This window comes from Aspergillus piperis (genome assembly GCF_003184755.1).
Source record: "Aspergillus piperis CBS 112811 unplaced genomic scaffold BO85scaffold_19, whole genome shotgun sequence".
Classification (NCBI taxonomy): Eukaryota; Fungi; Ascomycota; class Eurotiomycetes; order Eurotiales; family Aspergillaceae; genus Aspergillus; species Aspergillus piperis.
In genome coordinates, this window is record NW_020291609.1 from 40,178 (window position 1) to 59,747 (window position 19,570).

Genomic DNA, 19,570 nt, shown 5'->3' on the forward strand with positions numbered 1-19,570 from the left:
TAATTACAGCCCCCATCCAGCCAAAACGGTCTCCGCCGGACAAGCCCGAGGTCTGTGCGCCACACTCCCCAGCGCGAAGGCCCTGGCTGAAAGGCTGCGCTCCTTCATATACCCCGTAACACATGATTTGTTACTCGACAAGGCTAGCCAGTCATTTTACTTCAATTGCTAACAACATGTAGGTCCATATCTAAGCGAGTCGAACGCCTTGCCCCCCGCCCCCACTGGGCTTGACCCTCACCAGGCCTCTTGCTCCTGCCACTGGCGGTACTTCCAATCTCTGGTTGGATATGTCCGTCTTGAACCACATGTAGACTGTGAATACAGTAATCATCGCAATGCGGGTTTTGGTCTAGCGGACTTCGTGTGATATGAATGCATTAGCTGTTGCTTTCGTTTCCATCAGTCTCTTAAGTAGCGCCGCGCTCTTCGTTCCCCAGAGTACCGCTCCTGTTATGTCCCATACATGCAATTTCCTTCGGCTATACGTGTGTCAGGCTAGGCTGCCATGTCAGAATCCGCCCTCCCAAACATTGATCGAGGCGCCCACCTGCTGGCATGTTTCTGGATACCCTTCCCATGCGCGTCTCTACTAGTATGTACACGCTTCTACAGTCGCATTGCGCGGCATGAATTGGGTTTGGATGATTGGGCAATTCTTGCTTCTTGGGTAAAGTGTCATATATAGACCAAAATGCTGGGTGCAGCGCAGCTGACAAACGCCTCCAAACAGGTTTTATATGCCATCGGTCTGGTGTTGAGTACGTTGATGGTGCAACACGGAGGTGTGCGGCACATTGAGTATATAGCCACCAGTGATCTGCTGTTCGTCCTTAAGCTGGAAATCATAAACCAGCCTTTTGGTGTCTTTGGTGCACTTTTTGGCAAAAGCAGCGTGGCTCTATTCATTTCACGTATCTCAGGGCACACCTCTAGGTGGCGCCGTTTGTTCCTCATTATAAATGTTGTCTTGTACGCCGTCATCAGTGTAGTCAATGTCGCAGTCCTTTTTGGGCAATGTAGGCCGATCAGCGCCCTTTGGGATCAAAGTCTACTCAGATCAGGGCATGCGACCTGTATCGAGCCGATGATAAATACTGATATATCCATGTTGCAGGCTGGTAAGCTAGCACGAGACTTGTTTATTTCCTTTTGCTTTCGCTTTTTTCTTTTTTACCTCGGGCTACTTTCTGGTACACAAAACTGACCGCCGTCTTATCTCAGCATTCGGCGCATACTTGGATTTTGCTCTAGCCCTCCTGCCGTTGACGTTCCTTATCGAGCTCCGAGTTGATATGCGAAAACGCATGGCCCTTTGTCTAATTCTTGGTCTCGGGATCATGTAAGTATTCCCAGCATTCCTCGATCACATAACTACTGCCGGCCCCCCTCCGTTGAGCGCCATCATTACTAACTTAATCCATGTCAATATGAAGCGCTGGTGTCTGCGCCTGTGTCAAAACATCCAAGTTTTCGGCTGCGGCCAGCCTGAGCGACCCCACATGGGGGAGTTACTCACTATATATGTGGGCGTCGCTGGAGCTACCGTTTGTGATAATTGCCGCGTGCATTCCGCCGTCAAAACCAGTGTGGGATTTTCTCATCAAAAGGAAGCCAATCAGTGTGTCGAACAGCGGCTCGAACTACGATCCGGGGTCCAATTCATCGTACAGGCTAATTCCAGTGAAGGTATCAGCCTATGTGGAGTCCATGGGGCCAAATAAAAGCTTCAAGCATGTCGCTTGTAATAGAGAGGATCCGGTACCTATGGATGAATCACCAGATCAAGTTTGGCGAACAGTCCAGATTATGCAGACTAGCCAGGTGATACCGGCAGGTGAGCATTTAGAGAAGACTCGAGAGATAGTTGCCAGGGGAACCACTCAATGACACCACCCGGAAAGTTGAAGGGCAAGATAGTCGTTGTATGAATGTATTTTGCTGGAGTTCAGTTCTTTTTTTTGTGTGTCGCAATAGTTGCACGGCTGTGGCCACTTACTTTTTCGACTATGAATAATCCTGTACTCACCACAATATTCGTGAATATTTTGTTTCTGCCCTCTGTAATGTGTATGTGGGAAAGGCATCCCAAGCCGCTAGTATTGAGGTGTGTTATGCCATTTTCTATCCAGCTTTAGCTCTACTATCAGGGCAGTGATCTGTTACTGGTGGAGAGACCGGCCTAAAGAGGCCAGAGCCCTGCTGTGTCTGGATGAAGCACCGGCAGCGTTGACGTGATTGTGTGTTTTTGGAATTGCTAGTCTTGTCTAACACCCATGGAGGATCCAAGTAACGAATTAATTCAAACAAATTAGATGGTCAGGTGGCTTCGAATATTGAGACTATCAAGACGTCCATAAGACCGGTAACCCAGCCCGTCGGCCATACTATCCAGGCACAAGATTCCTCGCCCTGTCAAACAGGCACCGCCTCGAACAAGGCATTGGATCCAGTTCCCTGGAAGCCCGACCGCCATACTTTAAGCACTTTAAACTGAGCCTTGTCCAGCAATCCAAGCCACTGCTTCTCCGTCCGTTCCATTGATCCATATAGCTCCATCATGATGATATCCATCGAAGCTGAGAATCCCGGTGCGTTCATTTCGGGCAAGACATTTTCATTGATCAGTAGCACTGAGTCAGAAGCCATGGCGTCATGAACACGGCTAAGAGCCTGCAGAGCCTGTTTATCAGGCCAGTCGTGTAGAACAGTACGCATGTAGTATGCCTTGGCCCCTTTTATGGGCTGTGAGTGGAACATATCATAGCCGACAGCTGTTACACCTTCAATGAGCGGCTCGTCAATGTCTCCAATAACCCCAGGGAGATCCTGCACGATGAGCTGGTTCTTTATCTCAGGGAATTTGCGCTTGAAGCCTGAAATGTCATGGCCCTTGCCACCACCGATGTCCACCAGGAGCACACGGTCTGTACCATCGGTAGTAGCCAGCCTCTCCTGCCATGGATAGTAGTCATACCATTGCACACCCTCCAGAGAGCGATTGCCGATTTCCATCACCGTATTAAAGGCATGTAGCTCCTCTGGATTGTGCTGTATCCACTCGAAGTAATGTTCTTTAGTTCTGAAGGCCAGCTGGAACGTCGTGTCGTAGGCATCTTCAGGGTTCTGGTATCCCCTTGCTTCGAAGTAGTCAAGGGAATGGACTGACGCCTTCATGTCCGAGTGGCTTAGAAGATTTCAATATTAGCCGAATATACGATCCATTTGCGGCAAGAATAAACGCACAAATGCTTTATCACCTCGCTGGGTGGACTATTAGATGAAAATATCATCGCAAGCGGTAGGGGCTGGTATTTCTGCACCCCCGTCTCTTTAAAGACATGGTTCGCACACAGTACTCGCATGATGCGCACTGCAGGGTCACATACTCATCAGTATCCACATCGTAGTCATCAGTGATGTATATGAAACTCTAACGCGAATAAACCAAGAGGGCCATGAATCAAATATCAATACAATAAAAGCAGAAATGTGTATAGATTCCTGCAAAAACCAAGCATTGAAAATCAAACAGATAGGAGGAAGAAAGAAGTCGAAATTTTGTGAGAAAGTTGCAGATAGGTTAAGAACAGCCAAAGCAAGGACTTACCCAAGAGGCTCTTGTCCCCCTTTGTCTTCTCGTCAAGCGCATCAGCGGTCATTTCACCGCCCTTCGCGGAGGCAAAGGCGTCAAATATACCCATGCCCATGGCGATTCGAATGGCAACTAAGCCATGGTGCTGCAGAGTGGTCGAAAAACATTAGTTGGAGAATAAATTGGTAAGGTGGATCCAAGCACTTGAAGGTTGGTGAGCTACTCACCCCAAAGCAGAAATTCCGAATGGTGAGGAGGGGTGGTTCCACAGCCACACGAAGCTTGTCAATGGCGTCCAGAAGCTGGTACCGAGCTGCCTCCGGTATTTCATCCTCGGGGGTAAGCTGGGCCAGGGCAGCGTTAGTGGCCGAGGTCAACGTGGTTACGATATCCGCCATTGCGACAAATGATATGGAGATCTGGGATAGTAAAGGTATGTACGTTCGGAGAGAGTGGATGGCAGTAAGTGTTGGGGCAGGAAATACATTTATAGTTAGTATTTTGGTTGATCCCTTCGTGCTGCTAAACATCGCGTGGAGTCAAAGGTGACAGGTGACATAGTTGAACATGGATATTCCTACGTACCTTCCTTTCGGTCATCTCAAGTTTCGCTCGTCAGCACTAACGCATCGCAATTGCTTGCACAACAGGGGGCGGGCGGGGGACCGCACTAACGGATAGGGGTCCGAGACATTTTAGCGCGACTCGCTTCTACGCTGTTCGACAAAGTACGAGTGTTTCTGTATCATCGCATACATACGGAGGTGACATTTATTGACTGCATGCAGCAAGCTAACAAGTTGCAGCCTACCAACTAACTGATCGGTACCAATGTTCCTTTTATCCGGTGGAATCTAGCCGTTTAACCACCATGATACTCTGGCTCATGTCGCTCGCGTAGGTAAACGTCTCGACCAAGCTCAGCCTGGCGGCCCGAAAGAGTTTTTCCCACTCGTCTTTGGTTCGCTCCCTGGCCGCCAAGCACGCCATCATGGCGAGGTCCATCTCCACCGCTCGAGGCCCGGCGCCAATCTCAGGAAAAACCATCTCGTCGATCAGCAGGCTTGACGATCCGTCGGGCGCCATGGCCTCGCTCTGGAGCCTCAGCAGTTGCACACATTTGTCGTCCGGGTAATCGTGCAGCACATTCCGCATGTAGTAGAAGCTCGCACCCCGGATCGGTTGCGGGCCCCAGAAGTCATGGACCAAGCGGTCAATGCGAGGGTGCGAAATAGCATGTGAGAGGACCGCCGGGACGTCCTCCAGGATAATGCGCCGCCGGGTTCCTAGCTCAGGGCCTAGTCTATTGACAAGGGCAAGACATTGGTGACCCATACCGCCACCTATATCAACAAAAAAGGGTGCTACATGCTCCTCGCCATCCACGTCCGCCTCGGAGTACTGCGTATTGGTGTGATTGTCCCTACCGCATTTTAGCCGACCTAAGGGAAACACATCCATCCAGGTGGGCTGGCCATGGCGCTGGGCGGTCATCCACAGACTAAACTCCTTGAAAATATGGGGCTTATCCATGGCCCAGGCGAAAGCTGTTAATTCAGTGCCGTGGGCTTGCTGGAACGCCGTTCGGCTAGAATCGGATGGACTGCAATATTCATTTGCAGCCAGGAAGGATGGAAGAGTCTGCCAGGCCGGGAGTTGGATTTCGAAGCTAGCGACGCGTTAGTTGAGGGCTACTAGGATGGGGCACAGTTTGCCATGATTACTGGTGATTGATCCCTGCCCGGAAACCAGGCAAGGCGAGGACCTGAGTCGCAGGGGAGGCCTCAAAGCAGTCGACCTTCGGTTCATGGACCAGGTCATACCCGGACAAATACCGGAGGATACGGCCTGACAGCCCGGGCGGTTAACTAGGTGTCATTGGTCATCGATAAATAACGGGGCGGGCATCCTTACGCAGCAATAGGCTCTGCGCCCCGGTCAACTCCACGAGCTCTCCCAGGCTCTTTGGACGGCCATCCGAAGCTAGTAGCTCAAACAGATTGAGGTCCATGGCAACCTTGGTCATAGTGAGCTGCAAGGGCTGTCATCCCACCATCGTCAGTTAACCTTGCGCTAGTCAGTTAGCGTGGTGTTGTGAGAGGGGCCTACCGCGAAGGAGATGCGTCGGACGGTGTCCAAGGGGCGCTCTATGGCCATCAGCGCATGGTGAAGGGCCTGGGACAGTCGGCTCCGAGTCTTTTCATCCGTGGGTGGCTGGCACTTCAATTCCTCGAGGCTGGCGAGGAGTATCTCTGGGTCAGTCGCCGCCATTGTTCCGAAATCCGTTAGCGAGAAAAGAGACGGTACAGTAACTAGGCTTTATCAGAGGAACCAAGGCAACCTGGGCTGATCGATGCGGGTAGCACACTTGACCAAGGGGCCTTCCCCGTCTTAAAATAGTCCACAGGAAAACATACTCTATCATTACGAATGGTCCAGAGCAGAGCCAGCTGATAATCTTGGCTAGGCACGATTCCTCGTACATCAAAATTACAGCAAACTACTCGCATATGCTTTCCCGCCTTTTCATGTGATCAAGAACCTTTCTTAGAATAGAACTTGCTGGATCGAGTCGTAATTACAATTTGGCGCAGCGGAGGTCAAAAAGGATTGAGCTTGGTACAAGGATGAACACATTGGGCTAGGGCCGAGGTTGAGTATCATAGCATTTTCCACGCACTTCTTTGCCATTGAGACGAAAAACCCCGAAGTCATATGCCGGAATCTATTTCGTCTACATAATTGGCGTCGCTGAACTGATCCCAGTCGCGGCATGTTTTTGACAGCGTTGCAGGTATTGTCAATTTTCCGATGTCATCAGGGCGTTCCTGCAGAATGGTGAATATGGTTTAGCTTCAAATGCTCCCTAGTAGGCGGGATTTCCGGACAGGGCAAGACTAACGAGGATAGAGAGCACGAGACCGGCACTGGCGTGATTGGACATATGGCAGTGCATGGGCCATACACCCGGGTTATTCTGCTCCCATTCCAAGACCAGATAGCCCGGCTCATCCACTGTTCCGGCTTGAATTATTTGCGTATCCCGGCGCTGGGGGTTGGAAGGATTCGTGATACTCCCATTCCATGTTCCCATACCCTCGGCCAAAACCCAGAAGTTGTGTCCATGTAGGTGGATTGGATGCTGCATTGCGAAGGTATTAACCAGCACGATCCTTACACTCGAATTAGAGCCAAAGTTATATATATTGCGCTCCGCGGGGTACACCTGCGACGTGTTCTCATGCGTCATGAGCAAGACAGGTTCGTTGTAATTCGACCGAAAGGAGGAACCGTCAACGAAAAAGAGTAGAAAACCCGTCTCGTTATAGCCCAATGTGATGTTCACAGTCTGAACCGTTTCGGGTGTCGATGGTGGTGCTAATGGATAATAGGGCACTGTAGTCTCAAGAGGGTCATTCTGGCAGTGGTTGCTTTTCCATGGCGTGCCTCTAGTTGTTGGAAGAGCGCTGGTATTCGCAGACTCATAATACACTGCTGCAGAGACATTGTAAACTGTTGATGTCTCATTGAGGCAGAGTATATCAATATCTGATCGCATCCAAACTGAATCGCTTGCAGAGCCAGTAGCCTCGACTATCACATCCGTGCGTTGGCCTACGCCAAGCGTAACCACGTCAGTCAGGTAAGGCTTGACAGGGACAAAGTCATTCGCAATCACTGTCAACTTGTGATTGTCAATGCTGAATTTTTGGCTAGCCAATGCCCCAGTATTTACCAGGCGTAAACGGTATGATTTGCCCGATTTAACTTGGAATTTGGACAAGCCAGCGCCCGGCAAACACTTGTTCGTCAACGTTGAATCACAGTCAAAAGTTCCTTTTCCATTGATGAGATTGTTATCTATTGGAACAAGAACAGTTGGTCGCTTGAAACCCTCCACGAGAACGTCATAGTAGTTATCGTGGTAATAGTCAGAAAGCATGATCGGGCCCAGATCATAGTCATAGTTGACTTCAGCCTGCACAGGACCATAAATAACCATGGGACCGTAAAGGCCATCATCATACTGAGCACTATAATGTGAGTGATACCAACTGGATCCAAATTGATCAGCCTGAAAGATGTAGGTGAAAGTCTTTCCAGGCGCAATAGGACATTGTGTATATCCAGGCACACCATCATACCATGGTGTCTTTTTCATTGAGAGTCCATGCCAATGCAGTGTCAGACCCTCTTCCACAGTACTGATATCATTAGTAACAGTCACCTCAATCATGTCACCCCAATTGGCTTCGATTAGAGGACCCGGAAATTGATCGTTGATCAGAATCACGCTCTTGTTGTAACCGTCTGGCGCTTTGAACCCACGGGTGATAGTAAAGTTGTAGTGTCGTGTTACACCCGTATCAGGGGGATTTCCCCCAGGGTATGTGTTTCCCCAGGGTGGATTGGCTCCCTGCGTTTGAAGAATAAATAATCAGTCATCCCCAGCTACAAACCAACGATATGTGATCTTACATGAGTGTCCCGGAGAAACCTTGGTAAAGTTGGCGATGGCAAGGTTCCCCACTTAGACCGGCCTTTAATATTGCCCGCCAAAGTCAATGAAGAATCAATACGTATTGCAAGGGGAGAAGCCCACCGTTGGTGTTGTACTGTGTCAGTGCAGCCGTGAGGCCTGTTGTCAATGCCCAGACGTGAAGCATCCAATACATGATGTAAGTAGAACGTTCGTCCTTATGATCCAGAGAAGCATCCGCTGATACGGGTAGCTGTTATATATAGTTGGCCGTATACATCCGACACTTGAATGTGCAATCAAACACTACAGGGCCTGTTGGGAGGACACCGTTTCCCATTATGTGGCAAGTGCTGACAACACGCATCTGTCGGCACATGCATATCCCCAGTCGGTGAGTCCGAGGTGATCGTACAACTTTCAACTTCGGTTAAATAAAGCATCATGTGCGGAAATCTTCGGGGTGAAGGCTGCTCGGAGAGGTCAGTGGGGACTTAGAGAACATACGGATGGAAAAGATGCAGTAGTAGTCCGCAGTAGTTCGGGAGGGTCTTTATGCGGCTAACCATTTTCACCCTACCCTGAAACCCCGTCTAAAGGTAACTCTGCAACTCAGTGAGACGGGTTTACTTACTTTACATGACCAAACGCTGGGTCAGCTTTCATACTAGTGGTTATTTTTGTGCCCGGGGCGTAATTCCCTTTTCCCATCTGCACCTACAACGCCGAGCTGCGCCATCTTAGGTGCCTTCTCACATTTTCCATGCAGTATGTCATGAGATTGCCCCCAAAACCGGAAGTCCATCTAACTAACTGAAGCACCCTAGAAATCATCTAGTAAGCCCTTTCCCTGTATGTTAGATATTAGTCTCTGTTTGCCCCATCGACAAGCCGAACTTCCTTCCACAGGCGCACGAACAAGAGGGTTCAGGAGGTCCATTCATCCAATTGACAACCAGACACAAGTTGGCTCCGAGAACGTTTGGGTGCCAGGCAAATCCATGCTTTGTCATATCGCTCTCTTTGCTTGCGAAATTAATGCTCAATCACCCACGGACTAGAGAGTCACTCAGCGTTTCGGTTCACAACAAAGGCCATGTTGTTCCTTGTACTCGCTAGCTGCCTCGTGCTGCTTGCCTGGGTGTGCCGGGAGGTGTTCTTTGCTCCTCTGTCAAACCTACCAGGACCCTTCCTGGCTCGGTTTACGGCACTCCGGGAATTTGCCAGCGTATACCGCGGCCGCTACGAGCTGGAAAACATTCAACTTCATCGAAGATACGGTATGTCATCATTTCACCAAGGTACAACACCCATAGGAGACTAACAGTAGGAAATAGGGTCAGTTGTTCGCCTTGCCCCCGGTCGGTATAGCTTGAACACCCCAGGCGCCGCAGCCGAACTGTACAGAACTGGATATCGATACAGAAAAGGTTTCTTCTATTATGCATTCGGTGACCCTGACAATTCTCGAGCGGATCTTTTCACAGAGACCAACAGTGACCGCCACGTCACTAAACGCCGGAAAATCGCCTCGCTGTATTCGATGACGGCGATGTTATCATTCGAAGCTGTCATCGATCGTAAGGCAGAAGCCCTCTGCTGTCGCTTCAAGGAGTTCGCAGCCACAGGACAGTCATTTGATGTGCGGTGCTGGATGCAATTTTTTGCCTTTGATGTCATTGGAGAGATATCTGTATGCGTCTCTCAGATACTACATTTTCATTTCACATGGGATAATGACCGTGACTGACTAAGACCATTAAACCACCTCAAAGCTAGGTGAAAGCTTCCATTATCTTAGCCATGGATGGGACCACAATGGCATTCTAAAAGCTATCAGGCACACAATCCTCTACGGGGCACATATGGGGATTTTCTCTTGGCTACATTGGCATGTAGCTACCTTCGCACAGGTTCTGCGAGTTCCAATTCCGTTTGACCTTGTCACGGCGCACATTCTTCGGTATATGGATTGTACTGAGGACCGGCTGGGGAAAGACACAATTCTCACGAAGTTGCTACAATGGCAGGCAGAGAAAAAGCGAAATGTCACCCGGCTAGATATTTTCAACGCCGTGGGTAGTAATATAGCTGCGGGAACGGACACTATTGCTATTTCACTCGGGACAGCAATGTATATGCTGCTGAAACATCCCTCGGCATTGCGAAAGCTCCGTGAGGAGATCGATGGCTTCGCGGTCAATGAGCAGATCAATACATCATTTTCGTTTAAACAAGCCAGTCACATGCCATATCTCCAGGCATGCATCAAAGAAACCTTCCGGATCCATCCCCCAACATCATATCCTCTTGTTCGCATTGTACCCGAAACGGGAGCTGTGATTGATGGGACCTTCTTCCCCCCAGAGGTGAGAAACGTGGCTTTTTACTATCATGTAGTATCCGAGAACACTAAGCTAATCACCAGGGATCAGACAACGGTTGGAGTTAATCCTTGGGCCCTACATTATAACGAGCAGATTTTCGGTCCGGACGCCTCCGTATTTCGCCCCGAAAGGTGGATGCAAGATCATGAGACGGTAGTTCAAATGGAGAAAAACCTATTGACTGTAGGTAACGATTGATATCAGGCCAAACCTGTCAATACTTCCGCAAACAACTAACCAGATTCTAAAGTTCGGTTGTGGGGCGTACATGTGCCTTGGCAAAAGCCTTGCGCAACTTGAGATGTCAAAGCTTTTGCCTCAGTTGTTCAGAATATTCAACTTCCAGCTCGTGGATTACGATCGACCCTGGCATACTTCTTCGGCATGGCTTGTTGAACAAACCTACAGATGTACAGTGAGCACGAGGGATGGATAGTATTGAATCGAAATCTAGGGACACTGAGGTCTGACGGAAGTTTTGGCTGTACGATTCTCGTGTGACATTTTATGCTTCTACTGCTGACATCTCAAATTAAGAGGAAACTGAACTCTGACGACTGCCCTCGTGCAAGTTCGACTGATGATCCGAAATCATCCGCTGCTAAGATTCCACCTATTTCTATCCTACGTAGACATTATTTTCTCCCTTCTGCAAACAAACAGGCCGCTAAACCTGCGCTATACTAATGTCCGTAGCTGTAGCTATCATTGTACCAAACGGGCATACTCAAAGAACTGCGATTGGACTCTCTGCTTAGTAGGAGTAATTCGACGAGAGTGACTACACAAGTAGCAATCCCTACTATTATCCGGCCTGAGTAGAGCTTTTCCCCTTCATTCATTCGGAAAGGGACATTGGCCTGGATTACCCAGCAATAAGACAGAGATGACATCAGTATAGCTGCCAGGACTGAGGATGTTATTATTGCGGTAGATGCTGCTCGAGCGGCTGCTGTCTCGCACCCCAGTTGGGCAGAGGTGCATCCCTCAGCACTACGGGAGCTGCTTCGACGAGAGAGTGATCTCATCCAAGAGAACATGGATTACCTAGTATCACTAGAAACAGGCCAAACGCGGTCAAACACCGGAGGATACGGCTTAGGATCCCGGACAGTTATGTAACATTGGCGATTGACAACTAACAGGTGAGGGGAGGAGGAGGGGCATCCTTGCGGCCCGGTCGCCTCCACAAGCTCTGCCAGGCTCTTTGGCCGCCCATCCGATGTCAGTAACTATGTAAGAGGATCCAACCTACGGTGGATCCTGGCCCGGGAGATCTCTGCCAATCAACTGCTCATCGAATGTCAAGCACTATGTGTTCCACCTGCACCAGCCACTCGAGTGGCCGGAGTCAAGAGTCCAGCTGCTTATCATTTCAATGAGTCGCGCAAGGCTCCTCTGATACTCTGATTTTCGTCTCACACCCTTTCTGCTCAACGCCTAACGACCTCAATGGACCCAATTATTCCAAAAGCCTTGAAGAAGGGAGACACAATCGCCTTTATCTCACCCTCCGCACGTCTCAATGACATCCTACCTGCTCCCCTGGAGCGAGGAAAAGCCTATCTGGAGTCGCTAGGCTTCCATGTCCAGGTGATTTTCTCTAACCAAACAACAGCCCCTATCGCAAATTCTATTCGAGTTCGATGCGAGGAAATCCATGCCGCATTCCGTGATAGTACCATTGGCGCCATTATTTGCACGATCGGGGGCGCGCATGCGAATGAACTGCTACCTTTCCTCGATTACTCCCTTATTCAATCAAATCCTAAAATCTTCGTCGGCTACAGTGACACTACCTTCCTGCATTATGCGATTCAATCTCGGACCGGCTTGCGCACATTCTACGGACCCAGTGTTCTTACGGATTTCTCTGATTATCCCAAGCCTATGGAATTCACGATCGACCACTTCATTCGTGTGTTGACTGAGGCCGGAAAGCCAGTGGGTTCACTTCCTCAATCCTTAATTTGCTCGAACGAGCATAGCGACTTCCTACTTGGCAAAGGGATCCTCGAGAAACCGCGTGACATCACTCTATCGCCTCCATGGAGATGGCTCCGCGGATGTCAAGCTACTGGACATCTATTTGGGGGCACTGTACCTTGTGTCGTGCGTCTTCAGGGGACCCAGTACGCCCCCTCCTCGTGGAAAGACAAGATTCTCTTCCTTGAGTCTGCGATGGGCGACAACTTGCAACTGCCGTACTCTGTATCCCAGTTCCGGAACAATCTTGTCGATCTTGCTCTGTCTGGCATATTGCATGAAATTCGCGGACTGGTTGTTGGACGAGGATACAAATACAATACTGATATGCAGACAGAGCTTGCAAATGTGATACTGGAAGTCTTTGAGGTGATTGTCGGTCGAGTTCGTGAGGAGGAGCTTCCCATTTTGATGAACGTTGACTTTGGCCATACGAGTCCATTCTTGACTTTGCCTATCAACGCATTAGTCAAATTAGATAGCGATCTTGATGAGTTTAGCGTTCTGGAACCTGGGGTGCAGGCTTGACGGGGTAGTGGGACTCTATTCGCTGAGAGAGGTGCGCCGAAAGTCTGCCTACGTCTGTAGGAGTCCTATATACAGCTGCCTGGAGGCCTGTCACCTTGCTTTGATACAGGATTACTACTCTTTCGCTTTCCCAAGGTGCGGCCGCCCTCACACGGCATGGCTAAGTAGCAGGATAGATAAGGCTTTCTGAAACTGTGTGAAAGTATTAGAATAACATAATTAAATCAAAAACTAGATATCATAAACTAAGATTATTAGGCGAGCAGGGCGCAAGAGGCTGTCGAGCTCTAAGTAGGAGAAAGAGTAATGTGATTGGACGATGATGCATATTCTCTAGACGTTTCCATTAAATCTGTTTACTTTTTTTTTTTGGGTCCACTCCAAATCTCCCGATGTAACAAGGGTCAGCAGCACATGTTCAAAAGCGCTGCCATAAAACAAAGCACTCCACTGCCACCCTGATCCATTTGGAAGGCGATTAGTCTAAAGCCATCGAATTGAATGAATGAGTTATGGACACGTGGTATTTCTGTTTGTAACGCCTGGGGCTCTCCAGGAGGGATTTTCATTGAGATAACGCTTATATTACTGCTCCGTACATAAGGGTAGCTAGTGCCTTTAAGGCTAGATTAACAGAATAATCGTTGGCCTAGATCGCAAGAGATAAAGCCATCTCAGCCTATGGAGTGACCGGCAAGCACGCCAGTATGGCCACAGCCAGCTACGCCGCCGGAGATCCGCCGCCGAAAACCCCTCTCGTGGATAAGCAGGCTTTACGATCAGTCGGACACCATCCCCTCGCTGCCTTCCGGGCGAAGTCATCTGAATATCGCTCAATTCTGTCACCTCATACAGACTCCCCATCGGAGCCGTGACCAGCGATGAGGTCCCATTCTCTTCCCTATCTAGGGCGCATTGTGAAGGTTGTTGGAAATAAGTATATTGCTTGTGCGGATTATTTGTGTCCGCTCGGTAACATAACTCTAATCTCCTCGGGCGGCATCCTTGGACCATGGAAGATGGGCTCTCCAATCCCATTGATTTTAACCAGCTTAAGAATATCGTTAAGTTTACGCGCGGAAGCGTCAATATATAAAAATGTGACAATAACTGACATATATGATACGCATACCATCCATGCTCACTCAAGGTGCATGTATTCATTAACCATTTCTGAGAAATGGACCTAAATCAACATAGCGGAGATCACTTCAACTCCAACACCGCCCAAAAGACATCCATGGTCTCCCACCGGGTGGAACCCTTTACACCCAATTCCTGAATAGATTGTTCGAGTTCCTGAATAGCAGAATCCATAGCTGCATCATTTGATAAGCCTTCCTCGTGGATCCATTGACGAAACAATTCTGAGGAAACGAACTCTACTTCCCAATGACCATCCCACAGCTGCGAGTCAGGTTGTATGTAGCCGGAGCGTTTTTCTTGCCAACCAGTTTTGTGCGCAACGTCCAGCAGCTCCTCTGGAGTCAGTGCGGAGCGTACGTTGGGCTCCCTCGCCCCTGTCGCGGCGGACTTGCGTAGGGAATGGTACTGGGCTTGCGCTCGCGCAGCCAGAATATGTGGGACTTGTGTGGGTCGCGAGGCGCGAAAACCGTACTCCGCCAGGCACAGATAGCGTACTTTCGCATCGGCTAGAAGCTGGAAGACCTGGGCAATGCTCGCACGGTCGGGAAAATACCACAAAGAGTGGCACAGTACGGCCGCATCATATTTATCGGTGCTCGTGGGTTGGGAAAGGAGACCGGCCGTGTCGGTGCGGAGAAATTGAATACGCTGTCCTAGCGTGGACGCCTGGATGTGCTTCTGTGATTGTTCGATGGTATATGGTCCACCGTAATCAGGCGGGGCCGTGTCGATGGCTGTAATTTGACCATGAGAACCGTTGATCAATGCGAGAACTAGGCTCGACTCGCCTTGGCCACATCCGATGTCGAGCAATCTAGAGCCTTGGGCGATGTCCCAGGCTTGAGTTAGAGCAAGCCTGTGCTGGAAATTTGGCTCAACGATGGAAGTGCGTGCTTTCTCATCATGCAGATAGCTTGACAAGAGAATATCCATGACTCGATATGGGATCAGCTTGATATATTTCCTTGCGTTTTTCTATCCGTGAAAGCAGTTGGTACTATAACTATCGTGGTTGTGGGAAGATAGACCAGGTGAGAAAAGACATCACTGTTCGCCTCAAACGGCCTACTTATGTCTTATCTTTCGTTATCATATCTTGCAATCACTATTCATGGTCCGTCGGCGACTTCTTGATTATGATTTGCACTAACGCTTCCTAGGGGATGAGGCCTGTGCTCAAACGGCGTTGTGTATCCGTGGTGGTCGAATCCGAGCGACACTGCTTGTGTTCGATTAAGATACGGGCAATACACTTCCATGATATATTAAACCTAGTTAATCCACAGATAAGAGCCGCCTGTTCAACTGGAACCAAAGGGTAGTTGCCGTCATGAACGAATATTAAGCCCTCAGGGATTACGTACAGTATCCCCTTCAAGCGCCCCTAAGGCTCATACCCCCATCGGAAGGCCGAGAACATCAATAGTCCTGCTACCAGAGGCCCCGCTTGTATCTATGATGGTGAGACTGCTATACAACACCCAGAGTTTTGTTGGGGACTGATTCAACTGGCAAGACATAAGAATAATATTCCTAAACTTAAAATGGACACAGCACATTTGAATTTTGTGAGTGAAAACCCTGGAGCCTAGAAAGACAGGGAATGGATTGCAAAGTACTGGTGACTAGGAAACCAGCTTCCAGTCCCTCGGCTCCTGCATTGATAGACCAAGTAATCGGCTTTCTTACACCACATTACGCCTTAAAACCCACGCTGTATTGATCATAAACACCGTACATCGATCGACCGATTTCCCGTCGGTCTTCCGTTGCCAAGAAGAAGGCCCGGCCCGAGAGTCTCGATGCTGTGGTGCCAAACAAACACAGATAAGAGAAACGACTGCGTGGGAGATCCGATAAGCTGATATGGTAAAGGTTGAAACAGTATATGGCAGGTAGTACTAACCTAAGTAGCTTGACGCTGTTCGGGAAGTTTACCGGCGAAACGTATCTGACCACTGTTGAAAGTATCTACGTGCTGTTGCCGACTCCGGTGTCAAACCCTAGGATCGCTTCCCTGTTCCTGTTAGCTTAGCTTCACTGGTATACGTACCGCTGAACTGGATCAAGATAGTATCAGACTAATAATCTATCTAAGACACTAGTTTTGAACAAAAGAAGAGAAATAAAACTAGATAATACTATACAACTATCCATAAGTAAGTACAGACAAGTATTATACTGCTAAGCTTTTAAAGATAGATTACTTAAAGATAATATGGATTAAGTATGAAAAATAGAATTAATTAAATATATAAATAAATATTCTTATATATCTTATTCTCTATATACCAAGTAGTATATTTTCCTATATACTATATACTATATACCATATACTTGTCCGTGTACCATCCTATATATCTATAATTATATAATATATAGCTATTCCAGGCATTATAAAAGTAATCCAGGATTCTTCTTAATAAAAGTTTCTGTTTGCTTAAGCACTGTCTTTATTAGTATTTTCTATCTAATAAATCTATCTTACTAGCAAATCAACTAGCAGAAATCTGTAATATTATTCTTCCTTCTTTGAGATTTCTTATTTTCAAGAAATATAAAAATATATATTCCCCCTGTAGATTTGTCCAAGTCCTTTAGTTTCTTTTTTTTTCTTAGAATAGATTAATATACCGAAGCATGATAAATATACTGATAATAAATATTTGACTAATAAGATTAAAAGCTCTGGTTATTCTATTAATATTTTATATAATTTCTGTTTTACTCAAGGCAAGGTTTACATTATAAGTTTGACTACTTAAAATAAAAAATATTTAATTTATATCTTATACAGCTGTAAGTGCAAGAAACAGTTTCATAATAATTAAAAATAAGATAAACTTAAATAAAATAAGTAAAAGATTACAGCCAACCTCAAGGCAGTCTAAAAGCAGTTTATATAATACTCTGAAAAGATGAATCAGATAATAATAAAAATCATTTATTTATAAAAATATTAATAATTCTTAAAGAATCATAGTGGTCAGATACTAGATCATGACTTAAATATATTAAAATAATTAGATAAGAAGGATCCCCCAAGTACTAAAAATCTTTAAAAACTAGAATATCTGGCTGATAAGTATAATACTACTTAACTTACTACTATATCAGATAATCCTAGTCTAACTTAATTAATTAGTTTCTCTTTCTTCTGGGTGAATTTCAACCTGTTTACTGGTAATACTATTCTATAAGCTGATAATAGCCTGTTAGATTCTTAATAAATTCTTATATATTCTTTAAAATATTATATTCTTTCTATTTTATTAAATAATGTGATTTGCCGCTAATCTTCTTATAATCTAGAATCTTTTTAATTTCATATTCTTATTTAATATTATCATCAATTTCTATATTTTCTATAATCCTAGTATTCTTTGGTGCGGGTTCTAATAATAAAATATAAAATACTAGATAAATTTTACTTATTAATTTTAGTAGTCTTAGTTTATAATTAACTAATCTTTTTTTTCTTTGATAATAAATAATCCTAGCTTATAATAATCAAGCTTCTAGCTTAGTTATTTTATCTTAATATTTTAGTAGAGCAGAAATATTTTCTTTTTTTTTTAAATCAGGTTCCTTTCCATGTCAGTAATCATAGTAGATTTTACTTTATAAATTTATAAATTCAATATTTCAGAATAACTGGGTGTATATATATCCTGTAAATATAATAATATTTTCAGCTATACTAGTAACTGGTTACTTTTTTAATAATATTTCCAGAAATCTTAGATAATAACTGTAATTAATATAGAACAGTAAGACTCTAATTATCAAGTAATTAATATTATTATATAAGAATTATATTATAAATAATAAATCTATCTAATTATCTTATTAATAATTAATATAGTATCTCAAGTATTACTTAATTATCTAATTAACTCTTTCTATTTATCTGTTTATTTACGGGTGATAAGCTGTTATTATTTATTCTTTAATTTCTATAAGATCTATAAGTAATCTCTAGAACTTTAAAATTTATCTTTATCTGATATAATATGCTTTAATATTCTATAATTGATAATAATATTCTTCAAGAATAGTTCTGCCATCTGTATTACTGTTATTATTATTTTACTTAATATAAAATAAATATATTCAATAAAATAGTTAGTAATAACTGTAATAATATCATATTCTTTTAATTCAGGTAGTAGGCCAACAAAGTTAATTATTGATTATTTCTATGGCTGTTATAATATCTCCTATATTTATATTTATCTATAGAATTAATATCTCACAGATTTATTTCTAATACATGTCTTATATTATCCTATATAATCATGTATTTTTTATCTGAGATTCAGGATATAATAATTTCTAGTAATTAATTCTGTGGTTTTTTTAATTTCTAAATATTCTTTAAGTGGTCTATTATAATGCATGACTATGATTTCTATTCTTATACTGGTTAATATAAAGATTAATCTATAGAAATAGACTAATTCTTTCTTATTAATAGTAATCTTTTCTAGTAAATCTTTACTTATTTCTTAGAGTACCTTATCTTCTTTAATAATATCAGCCAATTATCTAGTCAGGTCACTGCTAATCTCCAGTATTACTATAAGATTAGTTTTATTATAGCTGATTAACCTGTCTTAGTTCTATTTTAGAATAGCTAGTTCAATAATTTTTTCTCTTATTTTATAGTCTGATCTGTAATTTAGTATATCTATATATCTATTCTTTATTTTCTTACAATATATAATGCAGAAATTATACTATAATAAGATTTTTATTTATCTTGCCTGCCTTCTAGTCAACTCTTTAATTATTATAAAGTAAATTAAGTTTTTATAATCTATTTTTATAATAACAGTATATTTTGCTTCTTCAAAATAGACTTTCTATTATTTAAATACTACTATTATAACTAGTAGTTTCTTATTATAAATATTATAGTTAAGTTCTGCCTGAACTAACTTCCTCAAATAAAATATAATTAATCTGGATTTTCTATTATCTCCTGGCTGTATTATACATATACTAATAGTATAATCTAATATATTAATTTTAATAGTTATTTTTTTTTCAGAGTCATGCTACACCAGTACTGGTAATATAATTAATTAATATTTAATATCTTTGAATACATGCTGCTGCAATTCTTTTTATCTAAATTCTTATATCTTTTTCATAAATTTAAATAGTAGTATTATATAGATAGTATACCTATTTATAAATTATTAGTAATAGTTAATTAATTTAATAAATTACTGAAATTCTTTCAGGTTCTTAGATTAAGATCAGTCTCTAATAACTTATACTTTAGTTTACTTAATATAGATTTCTTTTATAAATATCTAATATCCCAGAAATTCTATCTCTTATATATAGAATTCATATTTCTTCAGTTTATATTATAAGTGGTATAGATATAGCTTATATAATATAAATCTTATATATTTTACATATTCTTTCTCAGTTCTC

At 44.5% G+C, this 19,570-nt stretch overlaps 7 protein-coding genes across 7 annotated transcripts; 3 read left to right on the top strand and 4 right to left on the bottom strand.

Moving 5' to 3' along the window:
- Positions 1 to 488: 488 nt before the first annotated feature.
- On the top strand, positions 489 to 2,040 carry BO85DRAFT_522752 (uncharacterized protein). Its single transcript, XM_025665290.1, has 4 exons — positions 489 to 670; positions 734 to 1,121; positions 1,225 to 1,342; positions 1,437 to 2,040. Exons 1-4 carry the CDS (start codon positions 509 to 511, stop codon positions 1,888 to 1,890), a joined length of 1,122 nt encoding a protein of 373 aa, XP_025512252.1. The 5' UTR covers positions 489 to 508; the 3' UTR covers positions 1,891 to 2,040.
- A 188-nt stretch (positions 2,041 to 2,228) lies between these two features.
- BO85DRAFT_452293 (O-methyltransferase) lies at positions 2,229 to 4,091 on the bottom strand. The gene is made up of 4 exons (XM_025660785.1): positions 3,823 to 4,091; positions 3,611 to 3,740; positions 3,247 to 3,373; positions 2,229 to 3,187 (listed from the first exon to the last, which is right to left on the bottom strand). The coding sequence occupies exons 1-4, from the start codon at positions 3,991 to 3,993 to the stop codon at positions 2,416 to 2,418; spliced, it is 1,200 nt and encodes a 399-aa protein (XP_025512253.1). The 5' UTR covers positions 3,994 to 4,091; the 3' UTR covers positions 2,229 to 2,415.
- A 263-nt stretch (positions 4,092 to 4,354) lies between these two features.
- On the bottom strand, positions 4,355 to 5,973 carry BO85DRAFT_480322 (S-adenosyl-L-methionine-dependent methyltransferase). Its single transcript, XM_025663002.1, has 4 exons — positions 5,705 to 5,973; positions 5,510 to 5,636; positions 5,320 to 5,443; positions 4,355 to 5,264 (listed from the first exon to the last, which is right to left on the bottom strand). The coding sequence occupies exons 1-4, from the start codon at positions 5,864 to 5,866 to the stop codon at positions 4,436 to 4,438; spliced, it is 1,242 nt and encodes a 413-aa protein (XP_025512254.1). The 5' UTR covers positions 5,867 to 5,973; the 3' UTR covers positions 4,355 to 4,435.
- A 157-nt stretch (positions 5,974 to 6,130) lies between these two features.
- On the bottom strand, positions 6,131 to 8,283 carry BO85DRAFT_427299 (uncharacterized protein). Its single transcript, XM_025658148.1, has 4 exons — positions 8,199 to 8,283; positions 8,075 to 8,136; positions 6,498 to 8,012; positions 6,131 to 6,423 (listed from the first exon to the last, which is right to left on the bottom strand). The coding sequence occupies exons 1-4, from the start codon at positions 8,269 to 8,271 to the stop codon at positions 6,307 to 6,309; spliced, it is 1,767 nt and encodes a 588-aa protein (XP_025512255.1). The 5' UTR covers positions 8,272 to 8,283; the 3' UTR covers positions 6,131 to 6,306.
- An 888-nt stretch (positions 8,284 to 9,171) lies between these two features.
- On the top strand, positions 9,172 to 11,017 carry BO85DRAFT_427300 (cytochrome P450; the record flags this gene model as incomplete). The annotated part of the gene is made up of 5 exons (XM_025658149.1): positions 9,172 to 9,355; positions 9,413 to 9,768; positions 9,851 to 10,444; positions 10,511 to 10,645; positions 10,713 to 11,017. 5 exons carry the CDS (start codon positions 9,172 to 9,174, stop codon positions 10,896 to 10,898), a joined length of 1,455 nt encoding a protein of 484 aa, XP_025512256.1. The 3' UTR covers positions 10,899 to 11,017.
- An 897-nt stretch (positions 11,018 to 11,914) lies between these two features.
- BO85DRAFT_500170 (S66 peptidase family protein) lies at positions 11,915 to 13,268 on the top strand (the record flags this gene model as incomplete). The annotated part of the gene is made up of 2 exons (XM_025664095.1): positions 11,915 to 12,241; positions 12,350 to 13,268. 2 exons carry the CDS (start codon positions 11,915 to 11,917, stop codon positions 12,974 to 12,976), a joined length of 954 nt encoding a protein of 317 aa, XP_025512257.1. The 3' UTR covers positions 12,977 to 13,268.
- Positions 13,269 to 14,182: 914 nt separating this feature from the next.
- Positions 14,183 to 15,055, bottom strand: BO85DRAFT_500172 (class I SAM-dependent methyltransferase; the record flags this gene model as incomplete). The annotated part of the gene is made up of 1 exon (XM_025664096.1): positions 14,183 to 15,055. One exon carries the CDS (start codon positions 15,053 to 15,055, stop codon positions 14,183 to 14,185), a length of 873 nt encoding a protein of 290 aa, XP_025512258.1.
- Positions 15,056 to 19,570: the final 4,515 nt, after the last annotated feature.

Coding starts and splice junctions, on each gene's coding strand:
- BO85DRAFT_522752 (XM_025665290.1), top strand. CDS start 509: ATGTCAGAATCCGCCCTCCCAAACATTGATCGAGGCGCCCACCTGCTG. Junction 1,122..1,224: donor TATATCCATGTTGCAGGCTG/GTAAGCTAGCAC, acceptor GTCTTATCTCAG/CATTCGGCGCATACTTGGAT. Junction 1,343..1,436: donor ATTCTTGGTCTCGGGATCAT/GTAAGTATTCCC, acceptor GTCAATATGAAG/CGCTGGTGTCTGCGCCTGTG.
- BO85DRAFT_452293 (XM_025660785.1), bottom strand. CDS start 3,993: ATGGCGGATATCGTAACCACGTTGACCTCGGCCACTAACGCTGCCCTG. Junction 3,741..3,822: donor TTCGGAATTTCTGCTTTGGG/GTGAGTAGCTCA, acceptor ACCACTCTGCAG/CACCATGGCTTAGTTGCCAT. Junction 3,374..3,610: donor GGGGGACAAGAGCCTCTTGG/GTAAGTCCTTGC, acceptor GTGACCCTGCAG/TGCGCATCATGCGAGTACTG.
- BO85DRAFT_480322 (XM_025663002.1), bottom strand. CDS start 5,866: ATGGCGGCGACTGACCCAGAGATACTCCTCGCCAGCCTCGAGGAATTG. Junction 5,637..5,704: donor TCCGACGCATCTCCTTCGCG/GTAGGCCCCTCT, acceptor GTGGGATGACAG/CCCTTGCAGCTCACTATGAC. Junction 5,265..5,319: donor CGGGCAGGGATCAATCACCA/GTAATCATGGCA, acceptor ACGCGTCGCTAG/CTTCGAAATCCAACTCCCGG.
- BO85DRAFT_427299 (XM_025658148.1), bottom strand. CDS start 8,271: ATGTATTGGATGCTTCACGTCTGGGCATTGACAACAGGCCTCACGGCT. Junction 8,137..8,198: donor GACACAGTACAACACCAACG/GTGGGCTTCTCC, acceptor GCAATATTAAAG/GCCGGTCTAAGTGGGGAACC. Junction 6,424..6,497: donor GTCTCGTGCTCTCTATCCTC/GTTAGTCTTGCC, acceptor ACCATTCTGCAG/GAACGCCCTGATGACATCGG.